Source organism: Ahaetulla prasina, chromosome 15, assembly GCF_028640845.1.
Source record: "Ahaetulla prasina isolate Xishuangbanna chromosome 15, ASM2864084v1, whole genome shotgun sequence".
In the NCBI taxonomy this organism is placed as follows: domain Eukaryota; kingdom Metazoa; phylum Chordata; class Lepidosauria; order Squamata; family Colubridae; genus Ahaetulla; species Ahaetulla prasina.
In genome coordinates, this window is record NC_080553.1 from 16,346,432 (window position 1) to 16,362,052 (window position 15,621).

General features: G+C 44.3%; 2 protein-coding genes across 2 annotated transcripts in view; both read left to right on the forward strand.

Moving 5' to 3' along the window:
• Nucleotides 1-6,967, forward strand: part of LOC131185860 (2'-5'-oligoadenylate synthase 3-like) — a 31,992-nt gene extending 25,025 nt beyond the window's left edge. The window contains exons 9-14 of the mRNA XM_058158792.1: nucleotides 188-343; nucleotides 864-2,001; nucleotides 2,613-2,782; nucleotides 5,342-5,565; nucleotides 6,383-6,530; nucleotides 6,857-6,967. Of these exons, the coding sequence (XP_058014775.1) occupies nucleotides 188-343; nucleotides 864-2,001; nucleotides 2,613-2,782; nucleotides 5,342-5,565; nucleotides 6,383-6,530; nucleotides 6,857-6,910 (1,890 nt within the window). The 3' untranslated portion in view covers nucleotides 6,911-6,967. The remainder of the gene's footprint in view (nucleotides 1-187; nucleotides 344-863; nucleotides 2,002-2,612; nucleotides 2,783-5,341; nucleotides 5,566-6,382; nucleotides 6,531-6,856) is intronic.
• Nucleotides 6,968-13,045: 6,078 nt separating this feature from the next.
• ISG15 (ISG15 ubiquitin like modifier) lies at nucleotides 13,046-14,459 on the forward strand. The gene is made up of 2 exons (XM_058158022.1): nucleotides 13,046-13,207; nucleotides 13,503-14,459. Exons 1-2 carry the CDS (start codon nucleotides 13,205-13,207, stop codon nucleotides 13,971-13,973), a joined length of 474 nt encoding a protein of 157 aa, XP_058014005.1. The 5' UTR covers nucleotides 13,046-13,204; the 3' UTR covers nucleotides 13,974-14,459.
• Nucleotides 14,460-15,621: the final 1,162 nt, after the last annotated feature.

Consider the following 15,621-nt stretch of genomic DNA (forward strand, 5'->3'; position numbering starts at 1 on the left):
TTTTCCAATGTGTAAGACAGAGCATCTGTTAGTGTCATCTAGCTGCTAGCCTGAGTGATCAGTTTAAGAACCCTTGTGATTTCATTTCTGGTGACTGCATGAACTCATCCCTCTTGGAGATGGGGTGCCACAACGATTTAGAAGCGATTTGTCACTGATTTTTATTTTATTTTATTTTATTTTGCAGCTTGTCTTTTCTGCAATCAATCCTAGGAATCCTCCCATTCAAATAGAGCAATTAAACTCTGGAGAGGTCATGAGACGCATTATCCCGTGGGCAAGGAAGACCCTGAATGTCAAGGGCCCTGGGGAAAAATATATTATATCAGGAAAGGTGTTCTTGGTCCTATGCTAGGTACATAACAAATCGTTACTACCTTCCTCCTCCTCACAAGGGCAACCAGGTGATGGCAGCTGCCTTTATTATGTGTATCTCTTGGTGCAAAGGGATGCGGTGGTTCAAGGGCTAAGACGCTGAGCTTGTCGATCGGAAGGTCGGCAGTTCAGCGGTTCGAATCCCTAGTGCTGCCGCGTAAGGGGCTGAGCTCCCGTGACTTGTCCCAGCTTCTGCCAATCTAGCAGTTCGAAAGCAGGTAAAAAAAATGCAAGTAGAAAAATAGGGGCCACCTTTGGTGGGAAGGGAACAGCGTTTCTGTGCGCCTTTGGCGTTGAGTCCTGCCGGCCACATGACCACGGAGACGTCTTCGGACAGCGCTGGCTCTTCGGCTTTGAAATGGAGATGAGCAGCGCCCCCTAGAGTCGGGAACAACTAGCACATACGTGTGAGGGGAACCTTTAACTTTACATTGGTGCAAACGCCCAGGGGACTCACTATGTGAAACTGTCCCTTCTTCCTTTCTCAGGGAGGATCGCTGGGGAAAGGCACATCCATGAAAAACGGGACAGCTGATCTGGAGCTGTTCTTGAACATCTCCAGAAGTTACACAGACCAGGAAAAGGATCGGAAGAAGATCATCGAGGAGATCGAAAGGTGGCTCAAGATAGGGCGTTTGTCAGGTGCCGTACAGATGCTGTTCTTAGAGCTCATCCAAATTTACAAAGACCAGGAAAAGGAGCGGAAGATGTTCACTGAGGAGGCTGCAAGGCGGGTTGACGAATGGCAGAAGCAGCCGTATTTGTCCGATGCCGACCTGGATCTGTTCTCGAACATCTTCAAAAGTTACGCTGACCAGGAGAACAATTGGAAGAAGTTCACCGGGGCGATTGGAAGGAAGCTCAACGGATGGTTTTTCTCACATACCGACTGGGCGCTGTTATTGGATCTCATCAAAAGTTACACCGACAAAGAAAAGGATCGGAAGACGATCATGGAGGAGACCAAAAGGCGGGTCGACAATCGGCAGATGAAGCCGTACCTGTCAGATGCCGACCTGGTGTTCTTCTTGAACATCTTCAAAAGTTACCCAGACCAGGAAAAAGATCGGAAGGGGATCATCGAGGAGATCGAAAGGCGACTCGACGAATGGCAGAAGGAGCCGTACAAGTTAGACGTTGACGTGGGGTTCTTACTGGACCTTCTCGAGAGTTACAGAGACCAGGAAAAGGATCCGAAGGAGATCACTCAGAGGATTACAATGTGGCTCCACGAATGCAAGAAGGAGCTCTATTTGTCAGATGCTGACCTGGTGCCGGTCCATAACTTCCTCGAAAGATACTTAGAGCAGGAAAAGGATCGGAAGACGATCATCAAGGAGATTGCGAAGTGGCGGAAGGAAGGCCGGCAGGAGCCGTATTTGTCAAATACTGACCTGGGGTTCTTATTGGACCTTCTCAAAAGATACGCAGAGAAGGAAGAGGAGCAGAAGATCATCTTGAAGGAGATGAAGAGGTGGTTCAACGAATGCAAGGAGAACACGTGTTTGGAAATTATATTTGAGAAGTCCAAGCGGTCCAACCCTCGGGTGCTCCAGTTCAAATTACGTTCCAAAAAATCAGTGGATTTCATTGAATTTGATGTCCTGCCGGCCTACGATGCCCTAGGTAGGTTTTCTTCCTGAGCAAGGAAAAAGCCCCCCCCTTCCCCCCCCTCCCCACTCAGCTAGGGTTGGGCAGGGAGCACCAGAGCCATGGAGACCACTGAAGCCTGCTTGTCCTCTAAAACAGGGGTCCCCAATCCCGGGGCTCCGGTCTCTTCGAAACCTAGCCACAGGGGAGATGCGCAAGCAAGGACATGTGCAAAGCTCCACTCCCACAAGTGGAGAGTACGCACAACTGCAGGCCCTTCAAATGCAGCTATGTGCGCGCACCTACGCCTCCTTCTCTCTCTCTCTCTCTCACACACACACACAAACACACACACACAGAGGCCACCAAGCTGGAAAAGTTGGGGGACCGCTGCGCTAAAGTGAACTTGTGTAAACAATTCAGAACATCCTCAAGAGATCCAGAAATGAACTGGCAGCTGAAGAGCAGGCAGGAAAATTCAGCGTCTCTAGCAATCTCTTCTTCTGTTCCTTTTCTTTCTGCCATTGTTTCCAAGGAAGAGAGAACACGGGTGAGGTTTTTCTGGGTGGGAAGGGATGAGCTTTTGAGGGGGGGGGGACGGTGAGTGTTGGTGGTGCTTTGCACCCACCTGGCTTCTCTTGTGACAGGCCAATATGACGGCTCCAGGCCTCATCCTCAGATCTACGCCGATCTGATACGCACGGGCAAAAGTGGCGAGTTCTCTTCCTGCTTCACGGAGCTGCAAAAGGATTTCATAGTGGACCGGCCCACCAAGCTGAAGAACCTCATCCGCCTCGTGAAACAATGGTACAAAGAGGTCCGTCGCCTGGACAATGCATTCAGGGTCCCAATTTATGGAATCTGGTTTTCCCCCAAGTGAGAGTTTGTAGGAGGGCTGTTGAGTTTTGTTTTGTTTTTAATTTGAATTTATATCCCGCCCTTCTCCGAAGACTCAGGGCGGTTAGTCTTTCTTAGGAAACAACAGCCCCAGCTCCACCTCAATGCTCTTGACTTATGGCCACGTTTATTTATTTATTTATTTATTTTTATTTGCATTTATATCCCGCCCTTCTCCAAAGACTCAGGGCGGCTTACACTGTGTCAAGCAATAGTCTTCATCCTATTTGTATATTATATACAAAGTCAACTTTTTATTGCCCCCAACAATCTGGGTCCTCATTTTACTTCCCTTATAAAGGATGGAAGGCTGAGTCAACCTTGGGCCTGGTGGGGCTTGAATCTGTAGTAATTGCAGGCAGCTGCTGTTAATAACAGACTGTCTTACCAGTCTGAACCACAGAGAGCCACATTTTTGTCATTGAGACATGTCTTAAGTGAGTTTTGCCCCGTTTGCATTCGCCATTGATGTTTCTTGCCACAGTTGTTCAGGGAATCACTGCAGTTGATAACATAACATAATAACAGAGTTGGAAGGGACCTTGGAGGTCTTCTAGTCCAACCCTCTGCCCAGGCAGGGTTTCCCTACACCATTTCAGACAAATGGCTATCCAACATTTTCTTAAAAATTTCCAGTTAGTAACCTTGTTAACGTCCATCTACCACAGTACCGGTCATTTTCCTTTTTCTTTTCTTCTATAACTGTTTAAAGACTTTTGCAGAAAGTTGGGTCTTTGCTTAATGGGTCCAAAATATAAATCGTGGGAACCTGGCCACTTGTGCTTGGAATGACCATCCTGAATTGATTTGTTCCTTTTAAAAACTTTCTTGGCTATCCATCGCATCCTCAGGAGTCTCTAACATTCGTTTTTTTTCCTGCTGCTTCTAAGTCCAGGCTCCACTTTTATCCAGGAATACTGGAGGTTGTATGATTCTGATCTTTGTTGCAATAGAGTAATGGAGATTTGTTGGAACATCCACAAATTCTTTTTTTTTAAAGTTTTTTATTTTTATTTTAAACGAACAATTCATCATTAATCAATCTGGGTACAAAATTTTTTGGGTCATCATATTCATCATTTATCATCATTTTCTGAATGCATATTTATCTTTCCTCTTACATTTAAATTTAATGTATTACAACATATTCTTCCCATATTTCTTACTTTTACATTGCCTATTATTTATATTCAATATCATAAAATTGCCCCCATATGTTGTAATACTCCGATTCTTCCTCTGATTCTAACCACAATACTGGAATACTTCTATCATGTCTGTCCTACTGTCCCAACTTCTGAAGATCTTTTTTAAGGTGACATAATAATAATAATAATATCAGAGTTAGAAGGGACCTTGGAAACCCCTACACCGTTTCAGACAAATGGCTATCCAACATTTTCTTAAAAATTTCCAGTGTTGGAGCATTTACAACTTCTGCAGACAAGTTGTTCCACTGATTAATTGTTCTAACTGTCAGGAAATTTCTCCTTAGTTCTAAGTTGCTTCTCTCCTTGATCAGTTTCCACTCATTACTTCTTGTTCTACCCTCAGGTGCTTTGGAGAATAGCTTGACTCCCTCTTCTTTGGGGCAGCCCCTGAGATATTGGAAGACTGCTATCATGTCTCCCCTAGTCCTTCTTTTCCTTAAACTAGGCATAGGTCTTCATGGCTTGTCCGCTGAGTGTTAGTCTCTGGTATATTTCTTGACTGCTGGTTCTTTTATGGTTGATGCCGCTTCCGTATCTCCATTCTCAGTTCTCACAAGCTGGCTGCTGGATCTGGTGTTATTGTCATGTGGTCTCTTTAATATTTAATCTACGTCCCATTTTTGTCCTGGTGCTTCTTGACTTCCACAATTAGAGCTTCACAATCAATTGCATTAGTTTTGTTTCTCGGCCACTGTTTTATGCTTTGGGCGGTGGGGGGGGGGGAAACTAAATAATTAGCACTATTTTAAAATGGACTTCAATAAAATCTGTTTAAGTGTATCTGTCTTAAAACGGTACTAATTATTTATAAGGCAGTCAAGCGGGACGCGGTGGCTCAGAGGCTAAGACGCTGAGCTTGTCGATCGAAAGGTCGGCAGTTCAGCGGTTCGAATCCCTAGTGCTGCCGTGTAACGGGGTGAGCTCCCGTGACTCGTCCCAGCTTCTGCCAACCTAGCAGTTTGAAAGCCCGTAAAAAAATGCATGTAGAAAAATAGGGACCCCCTTTGGTGGGAAGGGAACAGCGTTCCGTGCATCTTTGGCGTTGAGTCATGCCGGCCACATGACCAAGGAGATGTCTTCGGACAGCACTGGCTCTTCAGCTTTGAAACGGAGATGAGCACCGCCCCCTAGAGTCAGGAACGACTAGCACGTATGTGCGAGGGGAACCTTTACCTTTACGTTAGTCAAGGATAGATTGTCTTTTGTTGGGCTTCCTCATTCAAATGCTGCAGTGAGTTTTATTTAAACTGCTTTTCTGTGTAACCCAGGTGCAAGAGAAGCCATTCCCCCCGAAGTATGCCCTTGAGCTACTAACTGTCTACGCCTGGGAGCAAGGAAGTGGACAGGAGCAGTTCGACACAGCAGAGGGTTTCCGGACAGTGCTTTGGCTCATTGAGAACTATACGCAGATTCACATCTATTGGACAAAATACTATGATTTTGACAATGAGATCATCAAGCGGTATTTACAGGCCCAACTCAGTAAAAACAGGTCAGTCTCCCACCTTGAATTCCAAGGCAGTTATTTTAAAAAAAAAAAAATCAGTAAGGACATCTGTCCTAGTGGAGAGATTCCTGCAACAACAGCTGCGAGCGAGTTTCAAAGTGGAGTAAAATGCAAACCCCCTTTGAGCTGTTGCTACCTTTGGTTGCCTTATGCCTCAATGTTCCTTCCACTTTGGAGAAGCAAGAGAAAAACAGCTGTGAACGAAAGAATGTGATGTGGATCCGTTCCCCCCAACTTCCCTTCTTTCCTTGCAAAATTAATCCTGAAGTTCTAGCTTGACTTTCAGTGTCAGAGTATGAATATTCATAGCCTGGAATAGACGTGGTAACAGGTCAGCCAATGGGGACTGTTTGAATAGGCGTAGCAACTGGGTCAGCCAATGGGGACTGTTTGGAAGCGGAAACAGTTTGGAGGCTGGGCGTTCCACGGAGACCGCCAGTAAGGATTTGACTGATCTTGGATGTATTGGGTGAACAGCCAAGCCAGGTCTAGGACAACTCGCACGGAAACAAGAATTACATTAATATCAAAGAAATTAGGGAATAGACTCGTTAAAGGAAGGATGGAAAAGGAAGGACAAAATAAAATGCAAATGACAAAAATTATAGAATGATTTTTTTAAAAACTATTTAAAATAATTACATAGAATCATTGCTAGGTGCAAGTTGGAGAGTTGTTTCAATGACCTGCTTTCATGTTAAAAATCTAAATCTGTTAAGCGATGTGAGGAATTTCAACAGAGCCTGAACTCATCTGCTCCAGCCTGTGCGTATGACTCTTAACTTTCTTTATTGGACTTCAGGCCAGTGATCCTCGATCCAGCAGATCCAACCGCCAACTTCGGAGAGGCAAAAGGCTGGGATCGGCTCGCCGGAAAGGCGAAATTTTACGCTTCCATGAATTGCTGTCAGAAACGAGATGGTTCTTTGGTTGAACCCTGGAATGTGCCGGTGAGGAAAAAGAGAGGAGGAGGAGGAAGAGGAGGAGGAGGAGGAGGAGGAGGAGGAGGAGGAGGAGGAGGAGGAGGAGGAGGAGGAGGAGGAGGAGGAGGAAGATTACTGTAGAGTCCTTGGTGCCCTCTGAGCTTGGTTGTTTTCTTGCAGACCTTTCATGACCCAATCTAGGTAACATCATCAGTTGCCCACAACTGTTAACAATAAGTTGGCCACAGCATATACCCCCTTCCGAGTTGCAGGGCTGAGAGTAAAAGAACAGATCTCCCACAGAATTCCAGACGTCAGCAAATAACCCCACGGTCCATTTTTGTGTCTTCCAGCTGGCAAAGGAGGTGCCTTGGGGAGAAGGATGGTCCTATTGTACCCTATTATGAAGAGGCCCCGTGAGGATCTGAAACGCTGGTATGGAAGCAGCTGAATGGCAATGGCCTGAAGTTCTAATAGCAATTGCTCCCAGAAGCACGGAGCTGAAGCCTGAAGATGACGAATGAGACTTCGTCGAAACGTTGCCAAGACACTTCCAATTTTACGCAGGAGAAAACCCGAATAACCAAAGACCTAAATAGATAGGATGATAGATAGATGATAGATAGATAGATAGATAGATAGATAGATAGAGATAGATAGATAGATAGATAGATAGATAGATAGATAGATAGATAGATAGATAGATAGATAGGTAGGTAGGTAGGTAGGTAGGTAGGTAGATAATTGATAGATAGATATATGATGATTGATAGATATGATTGATTGATTGATTGATTGTTAGATAGATATGGTGATTGATAGATAGATAGATAGATAGATAGATAGATAGATAGATAGATAGATAGATAGGTAGATAATTGATAGATAGATATATGATGATTGATAGATATGATTGATTGATTGATTGTTAGATAGATATGGTGATTGATAGATAGATAGATAGATAGATAGATAGATAGATAGATAGATAGATAGATAGACAGACAGACAGACAGACAGACAGACAGACAGACAAATATGATGATAGGTAGGTAGTTAGATGATAGATATGATGAAGAAAGATAGATAAATAGATAGATAGATAGATAAATAGATAGCCATTTTGTTGTGAGTACACTGGCACAGATTAAAAATAAAAATTTTTGGCCTGCTCTCAAAAGTGTACACATAGATAACCAACATATAGAGATGCTATAGGTATATTAATCACGGTCCATCTCGAATAGCAGTCAAGTACAGATCAGCCCACGGACCTTGGTGAATCGATTTGAATCTTCTTCCTTTTATCTTTGTTAGGTAGTGGGAGCCTTGTTTGATGGAAGGGTTAATGGCAAGGGCCTGAAGGGATATAAAAAAGGAATATAAAAAAGGGATATAAAAAAAGGGATATAAAAACTATCTACTTTTGACCTCACCCCATTCCAACTATAAGGGGCGTGCATAAGAGCACAAAAGTGTTCTACCGTTCCTGTCCTATTGTTCCTTTTCATTATATCAAATTAACATAGTTATCTGCATTCTTTTCCTTATATATATATATTTTCTTATATGGTATGTTGTTGTTTTATGTCGATGTTTGTATACTGTTGTGACAAATGAAATTGAAAAAAAAAAAAATTTGGTCCTGTATTTACACTCCATGATGGAATCTTGTTGCTTGGTTTTGTTAAATGATATTCCTTCCTATGGTATTGCAGTTGAAATTATTATTATTATTATTATTATTATTATTTTCTATGCTTTGTTTAATAAACATTTTCAGCTTTTGTTTCCATTTACGTTTTTGTTGTTTTCGACTCCACAAACTTCCTCTTTGTAGCATGAACACTGTTCGAACCACGTCCAATCTTGCAAGCATTTTGTGCAGGAGTTGAAGGGTGGGGTAGACATTGGTGTTTTTTTTCCCCCCTGTCCAACAGATTCTACATTTCACCTCTGATCATGTCCCCAGGATTGAATATATTTAATTTCTTTGTTACATTAACTTTTAATTGTTTAAAAGTTAATGTTAAAAAAGTTAAAAAGATGTTGAGACTCTAGAAAGAGTGCAGAGAAGAGCAACAAAGATGATTAGGGGACTGGAGGCTAAAACATATGAAGAACGATTGCAGGAACTGGGTATGCCTAGTTTAATGAAAAGAAGGACTAGGGGAGACATGATAGCAGTCTTCCAATATCTCAGGGGTTGCCACAAAGAAGAGGGAATCAAGCTATTCTCCAAAGCACCTGAGGGTAGAACAAGAAGCAATGGGTGGAAACTGATCAAAGAAAGAAGCAACTTAGAACTAAGGAGAAATTTCCTGACAGTTAGAACAATTAATAAGTGGAACGACTTGCCTGCAGAAGTTCTGAATGCTCCAACACTGGAAATTTTTAAGAAAATGTTGGATAACCATCTGACTGAAATGGTGTAGGGTTTCCTGCCTGGGCAGGGGGTTGGACTAGAAGGCCTCCAAGGTCCCTTCCAACTCTGATGTTATGTTATGTTATGTTTTATGATTGCCACCCAGAGTCACTGGTTTGAGATAGGCAGAGAAAGGTGGTCCTTTAGGCAGCAATATTGGTAGTCCTCTACTTCTAACAGTTCATTTAGTGACGGTTCAAAGTTACAGCAGTATCGGGGGGGGGAAAGAGACCTACGGCCATTTTCCACACTTTACAACCATTCCAGCATCTCCAGTGGCCATCGGATCAAAATTCATAGACTTGGCAACTGACTCGCGTTTATGACCGTTTCAATGTCATGTGATTCCCGTTGCGACTTTCCAACAAGGAAAATCGATGGGAAATCTAGATTTACCAGACCACCATCTTACCGACTGAACACCTCTGATGATTCACTTAACAACGGGACAAGGAACAGGAGCTGAAGGTCCTGAGATTCCTTCCAAGATGTTAAGAGATAGGAAGGAATTTGTTTTTTTTTTACACAAGAACTTAAAAAACATCAGATTCAATTCAGATGGGAGGTGACAGTATTTTATCAAGGAAGGAGATATAGAATTGACACTGTTTTAAAGGCAAAGGATTTTCTTTCTACAGTTTTGAAAGTCGAAATAGAAGTGATAGAAAAACTTCAAGAGATCCAAGAAGGCGTGGGGATCCAAGAGGCTTCACTGCTGCTAGCATCAGAGGAACCACAAGAGCAAGCAGGAAAGATATTTCATTGAATGGAAAAAATGGATTGATTATCTACAAAACAGATATCAGATTAAGAAATATCAGATTGCCTTTGAATAATTAGGAAGTATTATTTTATGTAATGGGGAGGGGGTTGGGAGATGAAAATATTTGGATGAGGTTAATTGGATTAGAAGGGAAAATTTTACTCTATGTTTGGTTTAATTTTTTTTATTTATTTATTTATATCCCGCCCTTCTCCGAAGACTCAGGGCGGCTTACACTATGTCAGGCAATAGTCTTCATCCATTTGTATACTATATACAAAGTCAACTTATTGCCCCCCCAACAATCTGGGTCTTCATTTTACCTACCTTATAAAGGATGGAAGGCTGAGTCAACCTTGGGCCTGGTGGGACTTGAACCTGCAATATTGCAAGCAGTTGATGTTAATAACAGGCTGCATTAGCCTGTTGCGCCACCAGAGGCCCTTTATGTATAACAATACCTTGTGATTGACCCGGGAAGCCGGGGGAGGAGGGGAAGGGGTTTTCTGGGAGGGAGGGGGGAAAAAGGGGGGGAAATGTTTTTGTTTTTTAAAACTTTTTCAATTAAAAAAAAAACGGGACAGGAAAGATCATAAAACAGGGCAAAACACACTTAACAAATGAAACGTGTTTGAAACGTATTAGTATTTATTTATTATTTATTTATTGTTTATATTTATATACCGCCCTATCTCCCAAAGGACTCAGGGCGGTTTACAGGCATTTAAAAGCAAAAAATACAATAAATACAATTCTAAAAACAATTAAAAAACTTATTCAAAAGCCTAATAATTAAAAATATAAAAAATTAAAACCCAAGATAAAACCCACAAACTAAAATCTAACTCAGTCCTGCGCAGTTAAATAGATATGTTTTAAGCTCGCGGCGGAAGGTCCGAAGGTCCGGAAGCTGACGAAGTCCTGGGGGCAGTTCATTCCAGAGGGTGGGAGCCCCCACAGAGAAGGCCCTTCCCCTGGGCGTCGCCAGACGACATTGCCTCGCTGACGGCACCCTGAGGAGTCCCTCTCTGTGAGAGCGCACGGGTCGGTGGGAGGTATTCGGTAGCAGCAGGCGGTCCCGTAGATAACCGTAGTAGCTCAGGTAGGTAGTTGGTGCTGTTGGCTTGAGCTCCGAGCTTGGCAATTTGACTGCAAACAGTTGTGTCACCATTCAAGGAGATGCCGTCTGTCCGTTTTGAAGTGGGCTCGTGGTGCCAGAACACCGGTCTTTAAATACCATTTTTTATGAGACGCAAATTAGTATGAATGTTATTTGTTCGGATACTTGTGAGTCATAGTCTGGTTTTAAATTGTTTGATTGGCCGGCTGTTGTTAGTGAGCCGTCTACTAATCTACATATCAGTAACAACAGCCAGGCAGTCAAACAAACCGAAACCAGATCATGAGTTACAAGTCAGTATGAAAGTTGTTTGTTCACATTCTTGTGAGTCATGGTCTGCTTTTGGACTGTTTTGATAGGCTGGCTGTTGTTACCATCTTTAAAGCGCTCCATGGCTTAGGACCGGGCTACTTACGGGACCGTCTACTGCCGGCCTCTATCTCCCAGCGTCCGGTGCGCTCCCACAGAGAGGGACTCCTCAGGGTGCCGTCAGCCAAAGGGGGAGGGCCTTCTCTGTGGGGGCTCCTACCCTGTGGAACGAGCTTCCCCCCCCCCCGGGCTTCGACAACTACCTGACCTTAGGACCTTTCGCCGCGAACTTAAAACCTATTTATTCCGTTTGGCTGGACTGGCCTGATTTTAAATTCTAAATTTTAAATTTTAATTGTGGGTTTTAAATTTCTGTAATTTTTATGGGGTGTAATGTTATTTTAAATTTTCTGGCAAATTTGAATCAGTTTTTTAAGGGTTGTTTTAATTATGGTGTATGTTTCTGTTTGTATTTTATTTGCCTGTTCACCGCCCTGAGTCCTTCGGGAGAAGGGCGGTATACAAATTAAAACATTATTATTATTATTATTATTATTACTGAGACAAAGTCCTTGGCTTTAAGTACCTCCTATGTGATGCTACGAACAAACAAGATCCACGCTACTTTGCATCACATTTTTAAAAAAATGGTATTTAAAGGCCAGTGTCCTGACGGACGAGCCCAATTCAAAGCGGACAGGCGATGTTTCACTCAAACGGTGACGAAACGTTTTCAACCAAATTGCCAAGCTCGGAGCTCAAGCCAACGGCACTGGCTACCCACCCAAGCTCCTAATATTCAAACACGTTTCATTTGTTAAGTGTGTTTTGCCCCGTTTTATGACCTTTCCTGCCCCGTTGTTAAGTGAATCATTGGAGGTGTTCGGTTAGCAAGATGGTTGTTCGGTGAATCTGGATTTCCCATCGATTTTGCTTGTTGGAAAGTCGCAACAGGGGATCACTTAACAAATGTCTTATGTAGCCCCTTAGCATTTTTGGGGGGAGGTGGGGGGGGAATGGTGAGGTTGGAGCGGCAATCCCTCACTCCCCTTCTTTCTGAAATCGATGACACTCCAAACTCCATCATCCTGTGCCAGCTGAGGGCGGCCTTCATTAAACAAGCTATTTCTCAAAGCACCTGAAGGCCAGACAAGGAATAATGGATGGAAACCCAATCAAGGAGAGATTCAACTTGGAAATAAGGAGGAATTTTCTGACAGTGAGAGCTATCAACCCGTGGAACAGAAGTTGTGGGAACTTCCTCCCTGGAAGCTTTCAAGAAGAGACTGGACTGCCATCTGTCAGAAAGGGTGTAGGGTCTGCTTGGGCGGGGGTGGGGGTGGGGGGGTGGGGGGTGGACTAGATGACCTCCACGGTCCCTTCCAAGTCTGTTAATCTGTTATTGTTCTGTTATTCAGAAGTTGTGGGAGCTTCATCCCTGGATGGCTTTCAAGGGGAGACTGGACTGCCATCTGTCAGAAAGGGTGTAGGGTCTGCTTGGGGGGGGGGTTGGATTAGATGACCTCCAAGGTCCCTTCCAAGTCTGTTAATCTGTTATCGTTCTGTTATTCAGAGGTTGTGGGAGCTTCCTCCCTGAAGGCTTTCAAGAAGGGACTGGAGCGCCATCTGTCAGAAATGGTGCAGGGTCTCCTGCTTGGGCAGGGGGGGGGGTTGGATTAGATGACCTCCGAGGCCCCTTCCAACTCTGTTTCACCGGTAAACAAAGCCAGTTTGTTCCTGACCGCATAAATAAACGTCGGGCGTCCCCCTTCTCCCGGACCCCCACCCTCTCCGGGAAAACCCCTTTCCTGGCTTGTCCTTGCGCGCCGCCTTTCGCTTTCGTTTTCGCTTTCCCTTTCGAGTTTCGTTTTCGGCCGCTCGCAGAAGCGCAGCGCTAGCCAGGTTTCTTTTCCGGAGAAGCTCCGCCTCGCCGGGAAGCGTCGAAACCCGGGCGGACCGTATAAAAGGAGCCGGCCAGAGCCGGCCGGAGCCAGAGGCGGTGTTGTGGTTTTGCGGACGGAGAGAGAGAAAGAGAGAAAGAGAGAAAGAAAGAGAGAAAGATCTCGAAGCACCGACGGCTGAAGATGGTAAGAAGCGGGGCAAAGCGCGCGTCTTTGCGGCGGGAGGGATGCTCCGCTAAACGCAGCCTCGGGCGGGGGGGCTTCTCCAAGCGGGGCCGGGGGTCCTGAGCCCACCCAGCCCCGGCTCGTCCTGGGGAGGATGGCCGGCTGGGATGGGATGGGATGGGACGGGGGTAGGTAGGGAAAAAAACTCTCCTTCGCAGCCCGATTCAAGCGATCCTCTGCTGGGCTGTGGAATCCCCAACTAGGATGCTCAACTCCATCCTCCGTTGCGCCCTTTTTTTGGGGGGTGTCTTTCCAGGCGCTGACTCTGACCGTGAAGCTTCTGACGGGCGAGGTCCACTCCGTGGTTTGCTCCCCCAGCCAAACCGTCTGGGATTTCAAAACCCAACTGGGGCGCCAGTCCGGGGTGCCCCCCTATCAGCAGAAGCTGGCGAGCCCGAACGGCGCCCACTTGGATCTCCAGGACGCGTCCCCGCTTTCCAACTACGAGCTGCGCACCGGCGACACTCTGCTCCTGATGGTGAAAAACGAGGAGTCCATCCAGGTTCTGGTGAGGAACACCAGCAACCGAACCACCTCTTACTACGTCCTGCCTTCCAACACGGTGGCGCAGTTCCGAGCCCAGATCCGGGCGCAGGAACGGATCCAAGACGACCAGTTCTGGCTGGTGTACGACAGCCGGACCTTGGAGGATGGGCGCAAACTGTCCGATTACAACATCTGCCCCGGTGGCACCGTTACTCTGAATCTACGCATGAGGGGTGGGTGAGGGGGTCGCCGCTGTTGTAACTCTTAGAGGTAACTCTCTGGATTGAATTTACTTGCCCCCTCCTCCTACTCTCCCCTCCCTCCCGATTTCGGTTTTGTTCCTCTTTCCTTGCATGCTGTACCTTTGATCAAAAGTAAGCTGGGCAAAAAAAATTGATGAGAGATTAGGGCAAATGCTAATATTGGTTATATAACAGAAAATACAAGAAAAAGAAAATAAAAACGAGAGAGAAAGAATATTAGGGCAAAAAGTGAAACAAATTGTGTGGGAGATAACTTAAAGCTGTATTAATTTGTGACACGGGCCAATACTCTGTTCAGAAAAAAATGTATTGTTTGTGCAAAAAAAAAACTTTTACAAAAAAACCCCCCTTTTCTCCATCCTTGTTATGAATCCAGAATTGTGTTATGTAGTCAACAGCTAGCTCTGCGTTTACTTCCACCCAACTGTGAAATAATAATTTTAACGAATTAAAATGAATAAATTTTCCAGTAAAAAGACAGTTGTTATTTTTTTTCTGTTTGGGCTCAGCGTTTTTTCTGTAATTTTGGTATTTAACGTCATTTCCTTGCTCTTGGAGTTGCAACCTTGGGAATTGTGATGGGGTGGGGTGTCACGTGACCATATTTGAGGGGCTGCCACAAAGGAGAGGGGGGGTCAATTTATTTTCCAAAGCACCAGAAGGCAGGAGAAGAAACAATTGGATGGAAACTGATCAAGGAGAGAGAAGTAACCTGGAATTAAAAGGAGAAAGTTCCTAACGGTGAAGACAGTTAACCAGAGGAACAGCTGGCCACCAGAAGTTGTGGATTAGGGTCATCACTGGTGGCTTTTTTAACGAGATTGGACAGCCATTTGCCTGAATTGGTACAGGGTCTCCTGCTTGAGTAGCGGGTTGAACTAGATGACCTCCAAGGTCCCTTCCAGCTCTATTCGGATTTGAAGTGGAAGTGCAGACAGAACTTGAACTGGTTGGGTTGACTTGATCATGTTTTGGGCAGTGGTATGTATCCACGTCTGATTTTATTAACCTGGAGAATTTTGGACTTTTTGATCCCAAGCTTCTCCATAGACTTGTGGCTCACCATTGCCTGTCTTGTAAGTTTGATTTATTTATTTATTTATTTATTTATTAAATTTCTATACCGCCCTTCTCCCGAAGGACTCAGGGCGGTGTACAGCCTTATTTAAAACATATAAATGCACAGTATAGATTCCAAATTTAAATGCATTTAAAACGAAATATTTAACAAGGCCTAATTAACTAAAACGGTCATGGACCGATATAAAACCCTTAAATTTAAAATTATAAATAAAGAATACATTAAAATTAAGTTAAAATTAAAATTAAGTTAAAAACACTTAGGCTAGAGGCGCCCGATTGAATAATAGAGTCTTTTTTTTTTTATTCAAAAAGTTTTACAGAAAAAAATTTTCCCCCTTTCCCCCCACCTCCCCTCCCCCTTCCCTTCACAACCCCCCTCCTCCCCCCCCCCGACTTCCCGGAACAAGCACAAGGTATAGTTAAAAATAAAACAAACATATGCTAAAAAAATTTCGTCCCAACTTAATTATACCCCTACAATCATCAATTCCTAACTTCCCCCGAAAACAATAAAAAATAATACATCAGACTGGTAAGACAGTC